Source organism: Cetorhinus maximus, chromosome 18 (assembly GCF_964194155.1).
Source record: "Cetorhinus maximus chromosome 18, sCetMax3.hap1.1, whole genome shotgun sequence".
NCBI classification, from domain to species: Eukaryota; Metazoa; Chordata; class Chondrichthyes; order Lamniformes; family Cetorhinidae; genus Cetorhinus; species Cetorhinus maximus.
In genome coordinates, this window is record NC_135896.1 from 5,686,705 (window position 1) to 5,710,114 (window position 23,410).

The 23,410-nt window shown below is 40.7% G+C and overlaps 1 protein-coding gene across 1 annotated transcript in view; it reads left to right on the forward strand.

Annotated features, from left to right (window-relative positions):
• The window catches only part of LOC144692898 (serine/threonine-protein phosphatase 4 regulatory subunit 3-like), a 90,146-nt gene that overhangs the window by 19,411 nt on the left and 47,325 nt on the right, over positions 1-23,410 (forward strand). Inside the window, exon 2 of the mRNA XM_078562004.1 lies at positions 21,734-21,789. Within this exon, the coding sequence (XP_078418130.1) occupies positions 21,734-21,789 (56 nt within the window). The remainder of the gene's footprint in view (positions 1-21,733; positions 21,790-23,410) is intronic.

A 23,410-nucleotide genomic window follows, 5' to 3' on the forward strand; every position in this document is an offset into this window, starting at 1 on the left:
CTCCACTTCCACAAGCCTGGCGGGAAGCTAGTTCCACAAGCCTGGCAGGAAGCTAGTTCCACAAGCCTGGCGGGAAGCTAGTTCCACAAGCCTGGCGGGAAGCTAGTTCCACAAGCCTGGCGGGAAGCTAGCTCCACAAGCCTGGCGGGAAGCTAGCTCCACAAGCCTGGCGGGAAGCTAGCTCCACAAGCCTGGCGGGAAGCTAGCTCCACAAGCCTGGCGGGAAGCTAGCTCCACAAGCCTGGCGGGAAGCTAGCTCCACAAGCCTGGCGGGAAGCTAGCTCCACAAGCCTGGTGGGAAGCTAGCTCCACAAGCCTGGCGGGAAGCTAGCTCCACAAGCCTGGCGGGAAGCTAGCTCCACAAGCCTGGCGGGAAGCTAGCTCCACAAGCCTGGCGGGAAGCTAGCTCCACAAGCCTGGCGGGAAGCTAGTTCCAGGTAACTTGTAAAAGAAATACAAGTTTTAGGTTTGTGCAATTCAGCTGTCACATCCTTTTACGTTCATAACTATCCTCGCTGGTCAAATTTATGAAACCTTGACTACAATTTTTCTTAAGCTCCCTACTAAAGTAATGAAAACTTTGACAAATGCCCTTCAGGTATTAATCCTCATTGTGTACTACGCCTTCTTTATATACAGGCCTAGGCATTCAGTGAGTGTAGTCTAGTCAACCACAGAAAATTTTCAAAGCCAAACTTGATATTTCCCACAGCACTTTTACAGTCAAGGTAGGGGTTTCTGGCTGGCAATTAGTCGTGAGAGCACGAGGCGATATTTTTCCACTTTCTACGATAGAGGTCCTCAGGCTAGTCCCCACTGCAGCCTTGACTGAGATCAGATAACTGAGTGCATTCTCGGCACTGCTACCAGTTATATACATAAGGGATTGTTTTTAATCAGAGCACTTTGTTGGACTACAATGATCCAATGTAAAGGACATGGAGGCAGACAGAATTACCAAAAATGAATATTCATGTATAAAATTCATCAGTGTTTTTAAAAAAAATTGTAAATACACGGAGTTATTGATCTTAGTTTGAGTACTACACTCAAACCATTCCTTATACCTGCATTAAGATTTTTAGAAATTAAGAAATAGCAAATAAATATTACAGAGCTCCCAGCAAGTTCAAAGGGATGCAGATATGTCAGAACTTGTTTGTGGCACAGAGCAATAGTTAAAAGAGCATCACAAGCAGTCGGTAGAGTTTTTAGTTTTCTATAAAACCTAGAACGTTCCCATGTTAATAAATTAAATTCCTATAGAACAGTTTATTAAACAATCAGACCTAACTTCTGTGCATACTATTATTTTTCAAGGCAGTAGCAGATCTTGAAGTTGAGATAATAAACCACTGAAACTTACAAACCACTGAAACTTATAAACTACAGAAACATCATTAAGTGTGTTACTTTTGTGTAATACTGATGATCCTTCACTTTTAGTTTTCAAATAGGGGAATAAATGATCATGATTAGATAAAGAAAGAAGCTAAAATATCATAAACATTAAGTTATTTTAAAAAATGTGTAAGTGTTTATCATAATGTAGAAATTTGATGATCCACAAATAAAGTTAGCTTTTTGGGGCCAGTGAGGGTGTTTAGTAGTAATGTAGTAATTATGAACTTGGTATGTCATTAAAACCCAGGTAAACCATTCAACATGGCTTACCTTTTCCAAGGAGTTTTACAGTGATACTAACAGGGTAGAATTAGAAGGTTTCATCTGTTCACTACTTAGGGGTTACACACTGGGGGCACCTCAATCACGCATCCTCTGGAGTTGTATGGAATCATTGACAGTAACTTCTGGATTTCCAAGCTCTTTGCGCATGTGTGTACTTTTGAAGTCAGTTTTGTGGAGTAATACTTACAATTTTGCCATCAAAATCCAGGCCATTGGATGAATTGGACCTCATAAAAACAGAGATCTTATGGAAGTAGTGTTTATGAGGACATTGTTTTGCCAGAAATGGAAAGGTAGTCCTGGAAACATGGCGAAGAGTCTAGGCAACTGGCATTCCAGTGAGCGGCATCTCAGGATATAGTACAGGTAGAGTACCTCAAATCGTCTACTCGAAAACTGGGGTGTCTGAAAACTGGACAATTTTCCCCGCATTCCAGCGAATCTTGACCCACTCAGTTGGAAAAGTTCAGGGAGCTTGAGTGGTGATCGGTGTCACGTGCCTGACATTTCCTATTCTCCAGCGAACCTTGACCTCCCCTGACCCACACAGGAGCACCCAACCCGATCCCAATGGCTAATAAAATGGATAACCCTACGCAGGTTAAAAAAAATAGTCTTGGTAGTGGCAAACTGTGCTGGCTAAAAAAAAAGTAAAATGTAGGGAATTGGGGCAGGCATGGAAGAGTTATTAAATCCAATGTGTCAGAAGTGAGTTAATATCAGTAGCGATATGGTGATTAACTTAAAGTGCTCTGCAATCATGTCAGTTGGCTTCCTATGTCCCCTAGGCACTGAACTAAGGCATTCCAATTTGAATTAAAGTTTTCCAATTTTTTTCTGAAAACCGGCAAGTCATGAAATCCATCATGCACTCGATCCCAAGGTTATCGGATTTGAGGTGCTCTATTCCAATAGTAATTCAAGGGGTCTGGTAGCTTGAATGAGAGAGTTTCTCTGGAGCTTCAGGGTTGGTCCCAGGATTAGAGATCAACGGATATGTGGCCCTGGTATCGTTTTGCAGTTTGGAAACAGCCCTTTGACCAGGAAGCTCTGAGAAGCTGACCCTGGAAACTGTGAAAATTGTCTGGAAGCACTTGTGGATACTGGGAATTAAATTGTCTCATTCTCAATTTACTTTGAATCCTGAAAAAGAAGATTCTTGTTCTCCAGGATGAAGGGTTGTGCATCTCTACCTCCTCAAATGCACTTTGGATATTCTGCAAGCTGCACATGCTTCAAATATATGGCTGTGATAATTTCCTTTATCTCCTTTTGGGAGATGTAATATCCAATGGGAAGCATTGGCTTTTCAAATGCGCTGGATAAAACTTTAAACTAAAGTATTAAAAGTGGCAAGAATTATTGGATAAATTTAATCATGCACAATATGTATTTTTTGATTTTTAAAAAATCTTATTTCATTACTTGAGGTGGGACTCAGTAGTGTGTTTTTGAAGGCAAGTTTCATGTTCCTTTTGGTTGTTTATGAACTGCTTTCTCCGCTTTTGATTTGTATACTACCTGCCTTTTCAGTTCTCATTTACTGCTGCTTTAGTTTACTTAGTACCAAACAGGAAGTACTTACCAAATGGAAGATTCTTAATTATTTTCTTTTTGCTTTTAAATGTATTGGCCCAAGTAACTGCTGAGCAGGGCTGGATTGCCCCAAACAAGAAATGGGGCGAGAACTACAGAAACCCTAATTATATTTGAAGCTCTAGGTCTTTCACTTTAATAAAGTGTTTTTACTTGTTGTACAAACAGTGGAATCAGTTGTTTGTTTTACAGTTATATAAACGTTTGATTCTTTATATGACTGTGCCACATCTCCAGATTGCATGGTATTTCTAGATAGTTATGTTGACAGTTCAGGTACACTGCAGGAAATTGTTTTCTTGTTCCAATGCAAGTGAGTACTTCCACAGACAACCTCCCATTTCAATAAACCGTGTGGCCCTTGTACAAAGTGATCTGAGAGGTAGCATGATTGAGTGAACAATAAAAGAATTCTGAATTACCTGGAAAAACTCTGCAGGTCTGGCAGCATCGGCGGAGAAGAAAAGAGTTGACGTTTCGAGTCCTCATGACCCTTCAGCAGAAGGGTCATGAGGACTCGAAACGTCAACTCTTTTCTTCTCCTCCGATGCTGCCAGACCTACTGAGTTTTTCCAGGTAATTCTGTTTTTGTTTTGGATTTCCAGCATCCGCAGTAGTTTTTTGTTTTTATAAAAGAATTCTCTTGATTTACAGACAAATAACATACTAACAGGCCATAAGTGCCTGACTATAAACTCTAAATCAGGCTTATTCAGAAGTAATGAAATTGGAATAGTCATATAACAAGGATAATTAAGTGATTTATTTCAGATCAGTTTGAAAAGAGGTTCTAGTTTCAATGGTCTTCATAATTTGGAACTTTTCTTCCCTCTGAGGGAAAACTCGTAAGAAATAGAAATGCAATGTGTTTTACCCCAGCTCACTGCCTTCTGAACGGAGATTAACTTTCACCCAGGTACTGGCTTATAGTTTTCTTTAAAGGTTAAGTTGTGAGGGCCTTGCTGATGAGACTTGTGTTTTAGGGAATTTTAAAACTTTTTTTCTTCTTGTGTTCTCTGTTGCAGATGTTTTTAAGTTGATGTGTGCCTAGGGTCAAACTTAAAGTTTTCCAGCAATTTTTTTTTTTCAGATTTCCAGCATCCACAGTATTTTGCTTATATCAAACTTAAAACTGCCTATTTTATTTCTGGGTCTATCAGGAACCTTCACGCTATCTTTGGCAATTAATTTGACACGTCCCAAAGTCAACACACAAATTTATTAAACAACAAGCAAATCCATATTTTGTAGAAATTAGACAACATAGAACTTGCAATAGTTATATAGTTTAATATTTATTTAGTTAAGTAGAAAAACCAAAAGGGAAAAGAATTGTCAAGCAAGACTGTAGTTTACTGCAACATTTGCACCTGCTTGGTTTTTCTATTTAAACATTTTTGTCTGCTGTGACTCAGTTGGTAGTAATATCGCCCCTGAGTCAGAAGGTTGTGTGTTCAAGTTGTACTCCAGAACTTGAGCACAAAAATAAAAGCTGACACTCCAGTGCAATACTGAGGGAGTCAGAGGTGCAATCTTCCAGATGAGACGTGAAACCAAGGTCCCATCTGCCCCCTCAGATGGACATAAAAGGTCCTATCGTAATATTTTGAAGATGAGCAGGGCACTAATATTTAACCCTCAATATCATAAAAACAGATTATCTGATTATTATTGAATTGCTATTTGTGGGAGGAAGTTGTGTGCAAATTGGCTGCCCTATTTCCTACATTACAGCAGTGACTACACTTCAAAAGTACTTCATTGGCTGTAAAGTGTTTCAGGGCGAGCTGTGGTTGTGAAAGGTCCTATATAAATCCACATTTTTTTCATTTCTTTAACAAAAATAATTAAGCTGTGTAATTAAGAAGTTCTAGGTTGTGTCTCCCAATTAATTAAGTTGTGTTTTTTAACGTTGTGTGTATAATGGAATTAAAGAAGCCAATAGCATTATACATGTGAGACTAAAATAAAACAGCTTTGTCATGGGGATAATAAATTATTACTGATTTAGCTCCATGGATCACCATCTTGACATGGTGGAGAGGATTGTGCGCAGTGATGATCCCTTAGGGAGCTCCTTGTTCCTGGTAGGGCCACCCACAGCCGCAAGGCCAGGGGGAGGTGCAAAATGAAATGCAGTCCAAAAAGTCCTCAGTGGCAGAACAGGTGAATGAAGACTCTGTCTCACCAATTGTGAAGACAGAAGAAGGTTGCAGTAACAAAGTGGTTCTGGTCATCATGGTTCGACATGCCACTGAAACCTGACCACCAACCCATCAACATTGTGTGAACAATGAAGGTGTCCCAAGGCACCCATGTTAAACAAAGTCACATACAGTCTTCTACCAGGGTCCATTTGCCAAGGCCTGTGGCAATGAAGAATTAGCAACAGGACAAGTTTGTGAACCTGGGAGTCTCCAGTTAAGAATCTGCATACAGGCGACATATCCATGAAGGTCATTGGATATCTGTGTTGGGGCACATGTCTTTGGGCAGCAGCATCTGTGTCTGAGCATTCCTCTTCAGGATACCTTCTGCTTACCCAAATGGGGAGGGGGCTAGAAAAGGTGCCCTAAAACTAGGCTGTTACATATGCTGGCTGTGGAACCACACCTTAAGAGATCACCATCTTTGTGGTCAAGGAAAGAAAATTTTAAATTTTTCAACTTGGAATGTTAGTACACTCGTGAGTCATCTTGAGTGACTGTCCAGAAATAAAATCACGTGAGTTATCAGGCTCCAAAGTGAAATCCGCCTTGCTGGGGGTGGACAGCTGAAGGAACAAACAGGGGATATGCTTTCTACTGGAAAGGAAAGGCTGACAGCAGCCCCCATGTTCACAAAGTTGGATTTGTTGTTTGGAATAGGATTTTGGATATACTGCCAGAACTCGTGACACTTCATTAACAGCTCAGCCAATACCAGTGTGCCACCGTCATCACTAATGCCCCAACCTTTTACTCTGATCAAGATATTAAGAAAAAATTATATTCTGACCTTGATGAAATCCTCACTGCCATTCCCAAAAGAGGAAAAGATAGTCCTTCTGGGGAATTTAATGCCAGAGTTGGCTGTGACTATGTTTGGAGCAGAACCATTGGGTAAAACAAGGTGGGAAAAGCCAATGCAAATTGTGTCGTCCTTCTAAAGAAGTGTGCTCAGCAAGGCCTCTTTATAGCCCTTTTCCAACAGAAGGTCAAATATAAAACTACATGAAGGTATTCTAGATCAAACCATTAGCGCGAGTGGTAGCGTTGAGAGCGCTATCTGTGCGGGCGGGGGAGGGAGAGAGCTGGGTCCAGCGCTCTTTCATGCATAGGTGGAGGGGTGTGTTAGTGGGGTGGTGAAAAAGGCATATGGGACACTTGCCTTAATCAATCAAGGCATAGATTGCAAAAGTAGGGAGATCATGTTGGAGTTGTATAGAACCTTGGTGAGGCCACAGCTGGAGCACTGTGTGCAGTTCTGGTCGCCACGTTTTAGGAAGGATGCGATTGCACTGGAGGGGATGCAGAGGAGATTCACCAGGATGTTGCCTGGGATGAAACATTTAAGTTATGAAGAGAGGTTGGACAGACTTGGGTTGTTTTCATTGGGGCAGAGAAGACTGAGGGGCAACCTGATTGAGGTGTACAAGATTATGAGGGGCATGGACAGGGTGGATAGGGAGCAGCTGTTCCCTTTAGTTGAAGGGTCAATCACGAGGGGACAAGTTCAAGGTGAGGGGCAGGGGGTTTAGGGGGGGTGTGAGGAAAAACATTTTTAACCAAAGGGTGGTGACGGTCTGGAATGCGCTGCCTGGGAGGGTGGTGGAGGCGGGTTTCCTCACATCCTCTAAAAAGTACCTGGATGAGGACTTGGCACATCATAACATTCAAGGCTATGGGCCAAGTGCTGGTAAATGGGATTAGGTAGGTTGGTCAGGTGTTTCTCACGTGTTGGTGCAGACTCGATGGGCCGAAGGGCCTCTTCTGCACTCAGTGATTCTGTGATTAGCACCTCCTGGATTATGTCATTGTTCAGGTCAAAGATCTAAGTAATGTATGCATCACTCGTACCATGTGGGGAACTGATGTCTGCTGGACAGATCATAGACTTGTTCAATCAGTGATGAACGTCCACCTAGCACCGAGACATCGCAAGGCCCAAAAGTCCAAGAAGGAAAAGAAGCATGTGTCAGCTATAAAGCAGCCTGGCCAAAGAGAGGAATTCCAAGTGTAGCACATGGCCAATCTGGAAAACCTTCACACATCCAACTTAGTTTCAGAACAGTGAGATCAAATGAAGTCAACTGTACTAGACTCATATGCCCAAACCATTGGGTTTGAGCATCGTTGTCACCAAGTCTGGTTTGATGAAAACTATGTTGAAACATGTAACCTTCTGGAACAAAAACAAGCAGGCTTCATTGCCTAACAGGGCAACCCAAGGCCACAAGTCAAGAAAGAACATTCCAATGGCTCAAGGTTGGCTTCCAAAGACAAATCTGACATGTGGTGGGAAGAGAGCCTGAGAGATCCAACAATTTGCTGACCATTGTATCATGTGAAGCTTTTTTTTCTGGAAGCTATTAGGGCCATCTATAAACCAAGGTCAAATGGACAAAATCCTCTTTGCTCACAGGATGGCGTTTTTCTTCTTGAGGATGACAATATTCTTTCCAGTGTTGATGGATGACATTTTCAACAACCCCCTAACCGTGAATCCGCAGTGGCAGCTGATACTGAGGAATAGCCTGGAGAGTATCCTGTGGTAGAATCCATGGGTGAACCACCACCAACGGGAGAGCTGCACCAAACAATCAAATGAACGAAAAACAGCATGAAATCCTGCCCTCTCCCCTGACTTCAGGAATGTGACAATTGTAACTGTCTTCAAGAAGGGAGACCTAATCATGCTGTGGGAACAATTGGGGCATTTCCCTCTTGTCCATAGCAGGGAAAATCCTGACATGCATTCTCCTGAATTACCTACTTCCTGTGGCTGAAGAAATCCTCTCAGACACAGTGTGGCTCTAGACCTTCCAGAGGATCCTCTGCCAGACAAATCCAAGAAAAATGTCTTCAACAACACCAAAAACTCATTCATTGGTCTGACCAAAGCATTTGACTTGGTAAAGAGTGAGGTTCTACGGATTGTGCTCCAAAGATTTGGATGTCCAAGAAACTTGATTGCAATTCTGCAATTGCTTCAAGATGACATGACTGTGGCTGTCTTGTGTAGGAAATCTAAAATAGACGCCTTCAAAATCCAGACCAAGGTCAAGCAAGGCTATGTGATAGCCCCCATAGTATTTACAATATACTTGACCGTAGCTATTTATTTCATAAAAGATCAACTGCCCTCTGATGTGCGTACTAAATGCCACCTAGATGAAAAACACTTTAAGCTCAGTTGCTGCCATGCCAAAACTAAACTGACCACCATAGACATACATGACCTATAGTTTGCAGATGACTGCAGTGTCATTGTACCATATTTGCAAGCCACCCTCAACCTCTTCAATACTGCAGACAAGAAACTCAGCCTGGCTTTGAATATTGCCAAAACAAAAGTCATGTCAATCCACACCTGGTTGGCCAAATATTGCTCCTCCCGTATGTGTTGAAGCAGAGACTCTGGAATATGTTAAGCACTTCCCATACCTTGGCAGGCACCTCTCTCAAAAGGCCACCATTGACGAGGAGATCGAGCACTGGATCAGCTGCGCCATTAGTTCTACAAACTACGTGTTTGACAACAAAGACCTGTACATGTCTACAAAAGTCCTAGTGTACAGAGTAGTTGTTGTTACCACACTCTTGTACTGCAGTGAGCCTTGGACTGTGTATCATACGAATATAAATCAGGAGCAAGAGGAGGCCATTTGGCCCCTCAAGCCTGCTCTGCCATTCAATAAGATCGTAGTTGATTTGATTGTGGCCTCAACTCCACATTTTGCCTACCCCCCTATAACCTTGGACTCCCCTGTTAAGCAGTGACACACACAACTGCTACAGGAATTCCATCAGCAGTGCCTCCACTGCATCCTCCGGCTTCAATGAGAGGGCCGACAAACAAACGCTGATGCTTTGCTGAAAAAAGAGACGCCTAAGCTTTTCATCTTGCACTCATTAGGACACTCGCAAGAATACCAATATAAGGGGGAAAACAACCATGCCAGTGTATTGCCAGGTATGTAGGCCATACATTCCAAAGACTGGCGGATCATATCAAACAGCGTGTCCGAACCGCTGCTTGCAGTGAGCAGGGCACAGACCGTACCCAAACAGCTCGTGCTTGCAAAGCTACAGTATCCAACATTAGATGTGATTCCGTGATTGGACGACGTTTGCTAGATAATCCTCAATGTGCGAAGAATTATGCTGACGGCCAATTTAAAATTGTCAGTTGGGCTCACAATGTGGCGCATTTGTGTGTACTAGAAGCTTCATATATTAATACTCAGGGCCTTGTTCATTGCAGACAGAAAGAACATGTACATACATTGTCCCTGTTTCAGCTAAACAAAATAAGTGACAGCCATTTGCTGACTCGTTCCTTAGGGCAATGCATTGACTAATCGGGGCCAAGCTGCCTGATTTAAATTTCAAACAGTGCTGGCAGTTAACTGTCAGTCGTCATCATCAGTGGTGCATTCTCCATGGCAATGCCACTTGCCAACCAATCAGCACTCTCCCCACATACAGGATAAATTGTTGTTTCCGGCCTGTTATATTGTTGTTCTTGTGAGTGTCCTGATGAGAGCAAGATGAAAAGCTTAGACATCTGGTTTTTTTTCGGCAATACTTAAGTTCTGTACTACCAAACAACTATTTGTAAACGCTAGTGCCCTTTTGAAGGCAGCTCCACAAGCATTCAGGCAAAACTGCTGCAAAATCAACTTCAATGGACTGGAAAGTGTCCGGATGGTCGAAAAGTGTCCCCCCCCCATCAGGTTCTGTTTTCTCAACTCTCAAAAGTCCAAAGTTCCAAGAGAGGTAAAAGAAAACATTTCAAAGGCATGCTGAAGCTCTCCTTGAAGCGTGGCAGGCAGCATCAGCATAATGACTGGGAAGAGCTTGCTCCCAGTCGTTCACAATACTGACAACCTGTCTATCAAGCTGCATCACGCTTTGAGTGACAACATTTTAATGATGAGGCAGAGAAGGAAATAAAAAGAAGCAAATCCTGCACTCCAGAACCCACTCCCTTGTGGGATGTCCTGCCCCACATGCCCAAAGATCTGTGGGCCGAAAATTGGCCTGTTCAGTCATATGAAGGCTCATGGCAGAAACTCATGAACCTTAGTGGATTTCATCCCTGAATTGAGGGAGAGCTGACGATGACGATCATACTCGGCAAGATATTCTAAACACATTCAGTGTTTGCCACTTTCAAGGGCTTAGCAATGCTTATTAAGTCATCCCACCTATAGGCAAATAATTCATTTTTTTTGTCACCTGCCCACAGACATTGCCATATAAGGTCTGTAATTAATGTACATAGATGTGACATTCCCAAGAAGCAGTAATTTTAAAGGGTACAGATACAGGCTACCAAAGAAATATTAATCAGCTTTTATGCTCATGTGATTAGTTTTTTCCTCACGTTTTGGTTTCTTTGCAAAGAAATTATAACTTCTTTAAAAACAAATTGCTGGTTTAAAGGAAAAAAAATGTTTCAGCTCATGTGGTGGGAAGGTTACTGCTGTTAAGGGTATAAGCAATTTGGTGGCCATTTGTTTGTCTCCACCTCCTAGCGTTGAAAACAATCCTCAGTACGAATGAAGTTTGCTGGGCCAGTGCCTACTGAGTCATCAGTTTGAGATGTCACTTCATCTGGACTTGATTTAAACTAAGTACAAATGATTTTACGTCACAGTGTTAATTTCCATTTAGAGTCATTGTGACGCAGAAGGAGGCCATTCGGCCCATCGAGTCTGCCGGCTTTCTGTAGAGCAATCCAATCAGTTGCATTCCCCTGCTCTGCCCCTGTAGCCCTTCAAGTTTATTTCCCTCCATTTCCGATCCAATTTCCTTTTGAAATCGTTCATCGTCTCTATTTTTCACCAACCTGTTGGGCAGCCAGTTCCAGATCGCTTTTAAGGCAAATTCAGTTTTTTTAGCTTTGTGCAATGCAGCTGTCATGACTGGATGATGCTCACCAACACATCCTTTTGCATTCACAACTTTACGATCCTCGTTGGTCAAACTTATGAAACTTTGACATTAATTTTTCTTAAGCTTACTGCTAAAATAATGATCTGACAAATGCCCTTCAGGCATTAACCCTCATTTGGAAACTACACCTTCTTTATACACAAGCCTTGGCATTGAGTGAGTGCAGTTGATTCCATCACGGAATATGTACCATTCTTCTATCCACCACAAGTTCCCCTCCGTCATGTACTGTCCTGTCTTGGAAATATATTGCTGGTTCTTCATAGTCGCTAGGTCAAAATGCGGTAACTCCCTTCCGAACAGCACTGTGGTTGTATCTTCACCATATGGACGGTTCAAGGTGGTGGCTCACCCCTACAGCCACCACATTGGTAAATAGGGATAAGCAATAAATGTTGCCTTTGGCAGCAATGCCCACACTGAGATCAAAACGGGAACCAAGAATTGGTTTGTCTTCCACTTCTTTTGACCCATCCACTATCTCTAAATTACTGCTCCTGACATCCAGTACTGGTTGAGCAGAAATTTTCCCCAAATAAATATCAGAAATACTGAAGCCCTCAGTCCCCACCACAAACACTGCTCCCAAACCACCAACTCCATCCCTTTCCCTAGCAATTGACTGATGCTGAACCAGACAATTTGCAACTGTAGTCTCATATCTGACATGAAGATGAGCTGATGACATATCCGTGCCATCACTGAGATCATCTTTTTCCACCTCCTGTAATGTAGTTGACTTCATCCCTGTCTCAGTTTATATGCTACTGAAACCCTCATTTGTGCCTTTGTTATCTCTGGACTTGACTATTTTAATACATTCCAGGCCAGCCTCCAATGATCTACGTATCATACACTTGAGATCATCCAAAACTTTGCTGCCAATGTTCGTCCATCACCATCGTGCTTGGTAAGCTACGCTGGCTCCCAGTTAAACAACTCTTCAATTTTAAAATTCTCACCTTTGTGTTTAAATCCCTGTATGACCTCGCCCTCCCGCACATCACCCATCAGCTCACCCCAAAAATTTCTGTAATCTTCTCCAACCCCCCAACCCTCTGTATGTCTGCGGTTCCTGCAATTCTGGCTTCATGCACATTGCTGATTTTAATCGTTGCAGCATTGGTGCCCATCCTTCAGCTGCATAGGCCCTAAGCTCTGGAATTCTCTCCCTAAGCCACCCTACCTTTCTTTTCCTCTCTGTCTCTCTCCAGACACCCTTTAAAACCTACCTTTTGACTAAGCTTTTGGTTTTCTGCCCTAATACCCACGTATGTGGCTTTTTTATCATATTTAGTTTTATGATGCCTCTCTGTAAAGCACCTTGGGACATTTTATTACATTAAAGGCACGACATAAATATAAGTTACTGTCGTTGCTTCCATTTCCCCAGTGTTTATTTTGATACTTAAAGGTAGTAATTAACGCCAGTTTAGTGAAACATTGAAATATTTAGTTGGTTGTAAAAGGGTGGGACAGTATAGGAATGTGTTGCACTGAACTAAAAGGTACTTCCTTTTAAATTACCTCATTCTTTATATATGGGGCACTGCATCTGCAAGTGCTAATTTGAAACCGGCTGTCTGAGAGGTGGTGGGGGGGTTTGTGAGATGATCTTGAACTGCTCTCTCTACTTTTTTCCCCCTCTGCATGTATGATTGGTGTTCCTGCTGAGTAAACAGGTCAGTCAACCATTCTCTCGTTCAAGTACCTAATTTAAAATTGAGTATTTCTGTTAAAACTTCTGCGTTATAATCCTTAGCCACTCATTGGGTCTGGGAAACCATCATGGCTTGCATCTTAATTATGTTAAATTTTGAGTTTGTCTAGCTTCTGTCTATCTATTGAGCTTTTTACTAAATTAAGCTTATTGTACAACAACTTCCATTTGTGTAGTACTTTTAATTAAGTAAAATGCCCCAAGGCACTTCACTGGACAATTTGACACTGAACCATATAGAGACATTGCGAGAGGTAACCAAATGAATTGTCAAGAACATAGCTTTTAAGGAGCATCTTGTAGGAGGAGGAGTCAGAGATTTAGGGAGGGAATCACTTGGAGCCAAGCCAGCCAAAGGTAAGGCCACCATTATTGAGGCAATGGGGATGCACAGCGGCCAGAGTTGGAGGAGCACAGACCACAGATGGTGGTAAGGCTGTAAACCTGTCACCATCTTCCCCCACAGACTTATACTATATCCTTCATGAGTAATTGATTTTTATCATTAGTTTGTTATGTGGGAGCTTGTCAAAGATTGTTTTGAAAATAAAAATAAGAAATCTCATGGCGTTCCACTATCCAATTTATTCGCAGTGCCCCAAGTTTTCAAGATTTATGAAGTATGACTTCCCCTTCTAAATCTCTGCTGACTATTCCTTCCATAGAGGTGGTCCTCCAATTTTAATGCCCCTTTGAATGGTTTCTGTTAATTTATCAGCATAGATGAACTAAAGGACCTCTAGTTGTCTATTTAAGTTCCTTCCTTGGGTTTACTGTTATAGAAACTGAATGTTTCTTTTGCACGACTGCTATAATTTTTGACCCTAAACTCGATGCCGCTGGCAAACTTTTGTTTTTTTCTCCTAAATTTTGGAATGGGTTAATGGATTGAAGATTATCCATCAATAATTTAATTCATTTATTTAGTTATCTTTGTGTTGTCATTACTTTGCTGCATATCCAGAGACTTTGTCTTTTCTTCTAAGTAATGCACACGCTGAAAAATATTTTAAAATTGTGGCCGAAAACAGAAAGTGGTTATTTGTTCTTTTGCCATTCTATGAGAAGCTGTCCATTCCTCTACCGTCTCTATATATTTAACATTTTTAATTTCTCATGTTTTTATCCATTTCCCTTTTGCAAGCAATTATAGATTCTCCTTCCACCACTGTTTCCTAAAATATTCCAATACGCTAGTAATCCTCTACATTTTTAAGAAAAAAAGCTCCTTGCTTCCCCCCTTGATCTTTTTAGTGATATTAAATTTATGACCTCTAGTTTACAATTCTCTGACAAGTGGGAATAGTTTTTATCTTAGCCAAACCCTTCAAAATTTTGAGCATCTGTTAGACCTGCTCTTGGCTTTTATTTGGATAAAAAGAGCCTCAGTTTTGCTCATCTCCTCATAACCAAAGCCTCTCATCTGTGATATCAGTGAATCTCTTCTAAATCATCTCCATAGAGTTGCATTCACTCTAAATCCAACTGCAAGATGTCATTGCATTATCAGCTGAATTTTCAGGATTAAAATTGAAATGCTAGATTGTAGAGTATTGCAAAGTTATTCAGTGTAAACATCCTATTTGGAATAGTTAGTATTGTGTTGTAACAGTCTGTTTTTAGTGTGGCACATCAGTCATTAGGAGACTATTATAAAAATAACTTATGCTGGGGTTGTTTTGATCCACTCACAGCAAAATTAGAAAGGCATTAAAACTGGAAAAACCTTTTTGTAACTTTAATAGGTGCACTTGGAATATTTTGTGTAGCTTTGGCCACCCCATTATAGAATATGAAAACAGAAAAAATGCAAATATGTTCGATGTTATGAACAGAATATCCAAGCTTTCCACTTTTGTGGGCTGCATTGGTTCATGTGAGGATTTCTGTGCCACATATTGCTTACCAATTTAAACTTTATATGTAGTTGCCAAGGCATGATCTTATCAGGGCTGTTAGGCTATTGGATCGTCTGGTTGCATAACAGTCAAACTTGACTTATTCTATCTTCGTTGACATTCACAAAAAGGAGCTGGGAGTCTGGTCTTTATTTTTGTTCCGTCTTACAGCACAGAGGGCATCAAGTCCATTTTAGTTGTGGAGGGCACACACCCATCACTGACCAGAAGCAGGCTGGGACCACCTTAGTCTGTATAGCTTAGCTCCTACATGTCTGTCCTTGGCCTGCTGCAATGTTCCAGTGAAGCCCAACTCAAACTGAAGGAACAGCACCTCATCTTCCGATTAGGTGCTTTACAGCCTTCTGGACTTCTGACCATGAACTCTCTCCACCATCTTTTACCTTTTTTAAAAAAATCCAATTCTTCTTTCATTTTTAAATTATTCTTCCCCCCAAACCCAGCCCCTCCCCCCCTGCCACCTACAGAGCCATCTGTTACTTGTTCTTATGTTTTGCTTTCACAGAGCGTTGGCTCTTGTTCTGCTAGTAACACATTCTGCTCTTACCTTTATGCCACTATCAGCACCTTCTTTAGTCATTAACACTCCCTTTGTCCCGTGTCCATGACACCTTTAAGTTTCTCCACCTTAATTTCCACCTATCCCTGACCTTCTATTTTGCTCCACGTGCTCCACCCCCTCTTAAACAGTATAAAATCCATCACATTCCTACTGCTCTTCAGTTCTGAAGAAGAGTAATACGGACTTGGAACGTTAACTCTGTTTCTCTCTCCATAGTTGCTGCCAGACCTGCTGAGTTTTTCCAACATTTTCTGATTTATTCAGATTTCCAGCATCTGCAGTATTTTGCTTTTGGCTTTGTTCCTCAGTGGACAGTGTTAATCTTCTTCCTCAAAATAACTTGCAATAAAATGGCTAAAACATGGAGATTTTCTTTCTTGATTGGGTATTTGGCATTCAGGCAGAAACCAGATTGGATTTAGTTGCTATTCCTTGTGTGTTAACTTGCTGCCACTTGGTCTAGGCTTAAAGGAGTAGTTTGTTTGCCTCATCGAGCCTGCAGTACCATTTTTTTTTTGGTTGCGGCAATCCTTCCTCTATTCTACATTGGTTATTTCCTAAGTAAATATCTGCTTGGCTGAGCAACCTATGTAATTCTGGCTCTCTTAAATAAAATTATGTCCTTCTGTGATAAGTGTGTTGCACATAGAACACTCTCAATCTTTTTTGAGACGTTCTTTCTGGATTCAACTTAAGCAGTCGAATATTATGTTCCCATGTTCTGGATTTCCCTTCCAGAAATAGTTCCTTTTGTAACCATGTCAATTTCCTTTTATTATTTTAAACATTGCAATCATATCCTTGACCTAGTCACTTCCAGGGAATATAACTCGCAGCTTTCACCATAGTTCCAGTTTCTTCATTCCAGGCTTTATCTTGGTGAATCACTGCTAGTCTTTCCCAAGACCAGTATATCTTGTCTCAATTGAGGTATCCTAACTGAACGCAGTATCCCAAATGTTGTCTCACTCTGGATAATTGTAGTAGCACTCCCTTGCTTTTCTATTCTAAACCACTTGTGATGAAGCCAAACATCTATTAACCTTCTTGGTTACTTTTTGTACTTGTAAGTTACTTCTAACGATTTGAACCTCTTAAATCACTTTATTTTTCCCTACCATTTAGATTATACTCCCATCAGCAGTTCTTGCAACAGTGTCAGAAAGATAAAATAATGTTATTAGAATTTATTGTAAAATAGTGATATCTGTGTCTATGTGTGTGTGTGACTTAATTGGATTAAAGACAGCTGGTTTGAAGGCTTTGATGTGTTAGAAGATAAGGTGGGTTTGAAATGTTAAGTAGGTAGACATGAGGGAAGTTTAGAATGTAAGATGTAAAAGAATATTTGCATTTTTAAATAAACCAGACTAGATTGTTTTCAAAAAAGGGGTGAAATGTATCACCTAGCCAGGTGAAGTTCAAAAACTGTATTTATTTTTCCCAAAGATTACTGATAAAATTAATACTATGAGAGGTTTTTATGATCAGGGAGGTAAAGTCCAAAGACATAGTGAAACAATGGGAATTTGCATTCAAAGGGGAAAATATGTATAAAGGAGAGAAGGCCGTGTGTAATGGCAGGCATTTTAAGACTTGGCAGGTGTGAAAAGCCTTCAGCATCTAAGCCTCAAGCTGCTGTCTACAATGAACTGAAGTTAAGAAAGCTCATTTTGAATTGGATTGTTCAGGATATCATGTTTCTTTGCCTGGGTCTTTTAAAATGCATGCCTTAACGGAGGTGCAACTGGGAGTCAGATTAATTAGGGGATTTAGAAGTTATTATAGTAGTAATTTGTAGACCTATGTACGTGCTTATAATCATTTCTCTTATTAATAAATGTTTAATCTAGTTTTGTAAAAAACCTATAAGGCTTGGTGGTCTTATTACTACTGAATTCAAAGTCCGCAGCTCAAAAACATACAAATTGCAAAAATAGTTGTAGCAGTTGTCTCAAGTTTCCCTCTGAGATTTGAACAACTCGCACTCCAGTATAATCTGGTAAATGCTATCTACCATATTTTTGCAATATGCTTAACTATTTAGAACTTTCCATCATGCCCTTTATCCTGTACTGTTGTCCAGTGCAAATCTGTTTCAAGACTGCTACCTTCTCCTTTACCATTATTTCTTGAAGTGCTCTTTAATTATGAGGAATGTCTTTTGGGTGAGGTGTTGGAGGATTGGAACTGTGTTCCAGCAAAAGTTGATAGACAGAAGAAAACAAAATTGACAGAAGAATAGTTGCAATGGTTACAAATGGCTACAAGATCAGAAAAAAGAGTATTTAATCCTCTGCAAGTGTGAGGTGCAAAACTGCCCAAAGCTGTCAAATCCGATTAGGCAGTTGTTCATTAAGGATGTATTCGTGTTTTTGGCATTATTATTGTTGAAATGTAATGTTTTATTCTTTTTGAATTCCCTGGATTTTGTACTGTGAATGAAGAGTAGCCCTTTATCCTGTGACTAGTGGACTTTGCTTTCCTGGCTTCTGTTTACTGTTGAGGGAACAGAAAATGCATTATGTCATCAGAGCTGATCCTCATCAATTTATGTTGAAACCAGACTGGTTACACTGGGGGAGGGGAAGTGGCTAAGCAAAACTCCTTCACAGCTCTGAAGAAGAGTCATACGGACTCAAAACGTTAACTCTGTTTCTCTCTCCACGGATGCTTCCAGACCTGCTGAGTTTTTCCAGCATTTTCTGTTTTTATTTCATTGCAACTCTTGTTGTGCAACTTTGTCCCTTCGGTGGAGAGAAGATGCTATATAATTGACTGTTCCTTTTAAAAGGATGAGAGAGCCACAAAAAGTTTTGAAGAAGAAAAGGATCAAAGAGTTGTAATTTATCAGTTCTATCACATTTTTGTCATAACTGTAAGGTATATGTGAGACTTAGAATTTTCCAAATTTATGTTCTGTGACTCACCAATATTCATTACCAGTAACCCAGTGGAAAAAATTGCTCAGGAGTGTTTCTTCCCAACATTACTTCTTTTCTTCAGGCTCGACTTTGGAACCTAATGCTTTGGGTGGTACTGGAGCATACAGACCAGAAGCCTCTAGGTTCAACTGTTCTCTAACTAAGCTCTCTCAAAGCAGCAGTTGGAAAACTGCAGATGGTATCAGTGCTATGGGCTAGGGAGGAAAAAAACAGTTAAGGTTCCCAATCATTTTCACTTTTCAGCATCTCCTACTGGAAAGTGCAAATATGGATATCAGGAAGGACAGGAATAGGCTACACAGTTAACTATAGGAACATGGAAATTGGATCAAGAGTAGGCCATTTGGCCCATCGAGGCTGTCCTGTCATTCAAACAGATCATGGCTGATCATCTACCTCTACGCCATTTTTCCCCACTATCCCCATATTCCTTGAAGTTATTAGCATCCAGAAATCTATCAATTTCTGTCTTGAACACACTCCACAGCTCTCTGGTTTAGAGAATTCCAAAGATTCATCACCCTCTCTGAGTGAAGAAATTTCTCCTCAACTCAGTATTAAATGGCCTGCCCCTTATTCTGAGACTGTGTCCCCTGGTTCTAGACTCACTAGCTACATCCATATCCACCCTGTCATGCCCTGTAAGAATTTTAAAAGTTTCAATGAGATTACCCCTCATTCTTCAAAACTATAGAGAATACAGGCCCAGGTTCCTCAATCTCTTCTCATAAAACAACCCCGCCATCCTAGGGATTAATCTGGTGAACCTCCATTGCACTCCCTCTTTGCCAAGTACACCCTTCCTTGGGTAAGGAGACAAAAACTGGACATAATACTCCAGGTGCGGTCTCACCAAGACTCTACACAATTGCAGCAAGATATCTTTACTCCTGTATTCAAATCCCATTGTGATGAAGACCAACATACCATTTGCCTTCCTAATTGCTTGCTGCACCTGCATGCTAGCTTTTAGTGACTCATGAATAAGGACACCCAGGTCCCTTTGGACATCAGTGCTTCCCAATCTCTCACCATTTCTCTGCCTTTCTGTTTTTTCTACTAAAATGGATAACTTCACACTTATTCACATTATATTCCATCTGCCATGTCCTTGCCTATTCACCTAGCCTGTCTCCTTGCATCCTTCTCACAACTCCCATTCCCACCTAGTTTTGTGTCATAAGCAAATGTGGAAATATTACATTTGATCCCCACATTCAAACCATTTCTAGAGATTGTGAACGGCTGTGGCCCAAGCACTGATCCTTGCAGTAGTCCACTAGTAACAGCCTACCTTCCTGAGAATGACCCATTTATTCCTACTCTGTTTTCTGTCTGTGAAACAATTCTCAATCCATAGCAGTGTATTACCCCCAATCTCGTGTACCCTAATTTTTGTTTACAAACCTCCTATGTAGGACCTTATTGAAAGCCCTCTGAAAATCCAAATACACCACATCCACTGGTTCTCCTTTTATCTATGCTACAAGTAACATCTTCAAAAATCACCAACAGGTTTGTCAAACATGATTTGCCTTTCATAAATCCATGTTGATTCTGCTGAATCATATTATTTTCTAAGTGTCCAGTTATCACATCCTTTATAATAGATTCTAACATTTTGCCTACTACTGACAGGTCTGTAGTTTTCTGTTTTCTTTCTCTCTCTCTCCCTTACATAGTGGAGTTATATTTGCTGTTTTCCAGTCTGCAGGAACTTTTCCAGGATCTGTAGAACTTTGAAAGATAACCGCCAATGCACCCACCATCTCTATAGCCGCACCTTCAACACTCTGGGATGTAGCTCATCTGGTCCAGGGGGTTGATCAATGTTCAATCCAATTGATTTTTCAAGTACTACCTCTTTATTAATACTAATTTCTTTCATTTCTTCATTTTCACAAGTCCTTTCATTCCCTAGTGTTTCCAGGAGATTTTCTGTGTCTTCCTCCATGAAGACAGACGCACAGTAATTTAGTTTCTCCTTTATTTCCCTATTCTCCATTATAAGTTCTCCTGTCTCCACCTGTAATGGGTCCACATTTGTCCATGCTAATCTTTTCCTTTTCACATACCTAAAGAAACTTTTACAATCCGCCTTTATGTTAATCGCTGGCTTGCATTTATATTCTCTTTTCCCTTTATCAGTTTCTTGGTCATCCTTTACAGGATTCTAAATTGCTCCCAGTCCTCGGGCTCACCACTTTTTTAGCAGCCATATAAGCCACTTCCTTTCATCTAATGCAACCTTTAACTTATTTTGTTAGCCATGGTTGATTCACCTTTCCTGTTGGGTTTTTGTGTCTTAGAGGAATGTATATTTGTTGTAAACCTTCTTTAATACTAGTCATTGCCTGTCCACTGTCAAATCTTTTAATGTATTTTCCCAATTCACCATAGCCAACTTTCCCCTCATATCTTCATAACTTCCTTTGTTCAGATTTGGGACCCTAGCTTCAGAATGAACTATATCACTTTCAAACTTAATGTAAAACTCTATATTATGGTCACTATTTCCTAATGGCTCCTTTACAGCAAGGTTATTAATTAGCCCTTTCTTATTAGGTAACTCTAAATCTAAAATAGCCCAATCTCTAGTTAGTTCCTCAATGTACTGCTCCAGAAACTCAACTGGTACACACTCCAGGAATTCATCCTCCACCACATTAGTGCTAATTGGGTTTACACAGCCTATATGTAAATTGAAGTCACCCATTATTACTCTATTAGCGTGTTCCGTGCAGCTCTAATTTCCTGATTTATACTATGCCGAACATTACCACTGCAGTTTGGTGGCCTATGAACAACTCCCACCAATGTTTGCTGCCCCTTGCTGTTTCTTAGCTCCACCCAAACTGATTCTACATCTTGATCCTTCGATCTAAGACCCTCTCTCATTTAATGTACTGATCCCATCCCTTATTAACAATGCTACCCCATAGCTTCCAGTATTCATTGCATAGGTGAAGTTATGGAGCAAGGGAGTGGCTAAGGAATATTTACCAGAGTAAGTAGACACCTTTAGGAAAAAATTTTTGTGGCTGAAGAAGGCAGTTTTAAACGATCCTTTTTGTTCAAATAGTAAAAGACATGTATGATTTACCTATTCGCCATCTAATGTTTTTCTTTTCTTTTTTTAGGTTCTCTTCTTCTTGAATCTAAAATAAATCCTAATACGGCGTATCAAAAACAGCAGGTAAGGACAGTAGATAAGTGCATACTGTAGTTTGGAACTGAAACAGTGTTGCAAGCTGACCTACGTTAGCTCCCAATCTGACATGTTAATTTTAAAATTTCTTATCCTTATGTTTACATTCCTCCATGGCTTTGTACCTTTCTCTCTCTATAATCTCCACCAACCCTACAAGATATCTGCACTCCTCCTTGTGCGTCCATAATTTCCTTTGCTCCACTTTTGGCAACCATCCTTTCAGCTGCCTAATTAATTACTAAAAATACTACTCACAGAATACTTTGGAATTCCTTCCCTAAAGTAGAAGCTACAAAAAGCATACCAAAAATAATAGAGAACCAATGAGAATGTGGATGTTTAGATAATTAATATCAGCAGAGAAGAAGTACTAGAGAAATAATGAGATTCCCCTGTCCTGATGGCCTACATCCTAGGATTTTAAAAAGGTTGCTGTGGAAATAGTGGATGTATTTGCTGTGATACTCCAAAATTCTCCAGGTTCTAGAATGGCCCCAATGGATTGTTAGCAAATACCACACGGAGAATGCTGCAATCTCTTCCAAAAGATATGTTAACAGGGTACCTCGAAAGTCATAATGGGATTTGGCAGATTGAACATTTGCTTTATGAAAGGCATATTATATCTGACAAGTTTATTGGAAAGTTTTGAGGGTGTAATTAACAGGATTAGATAAAGGGGAACCAGTGAATGTAGTATATCTAGATTTTGAAAAGGCTTTTGACATGATGCTACATAAAAGGTTATTGCACAACGTAGGTACTCATGGGGTTGGAGTCATATTAGCGTGGATAGAGGATTGGTTAACCAACAGAAAATAGAGTAAGGGATAAATGGAGCGTTTTCAAGTTGGCAAGTTGTAACTAGTAGGGTGCTGCAAGGATCAGCTCTAGGACCTGAGCTACTTGCAGTCTATATTAATGATTTAGACAAAATATTATTTATCCCAAGTTTGTTGATGATACAAGCTAGATGGACAGCAAGGACAAGAAAGAGGCTGCATTGAGAAATAGACGGTTAAGTGAATGGACAATAAGGTGGCAGATTGAGTATAGTGTGGGAAATATGAGGTTATGCACTTTGGTAGGAAGAATAGATGAACAGAATTTTTTTTTTAATATTGAAGAACTTTTGAATGTTGGTGTTTAGTGAGATTTGAGTGCCCTCATACAGGAAAAAAACAAAGCTAGCATGCAGGCACAGCAAGCATTCAGAAAGGCAAATTATATGTTGGGCCTTTATTGCAAGGGCTAGAGTACAAGAGTAAGTAAATCTTTGCTACAGCTCAACAGGATTTGGGTGAGACCATGGGCTGAATTTTCCCAGAATTGCACTAAGTGTGGCAGCGAGCGGGTAAAATGGAGTTTTCGAGGCCAGAACTTTGCTGAGTCTGAGTCAGATGACAAGCCTCTGGACTCAGTCATGTCACAGTTGCTGGAGCTGCAAAGGCAAGCTAGGGAACAACAGGAAGGGATGTCCACTGCACTCCTCAGATTGCAAGGCACAATGGAGGAGTCCGTCCGTCTTCAGACTGAGGAGATAGTGCCGGCATTGTTGCAACGCACTGAGGTCAACACTAGCAGAATGGTGGTCAATAAACTCCCA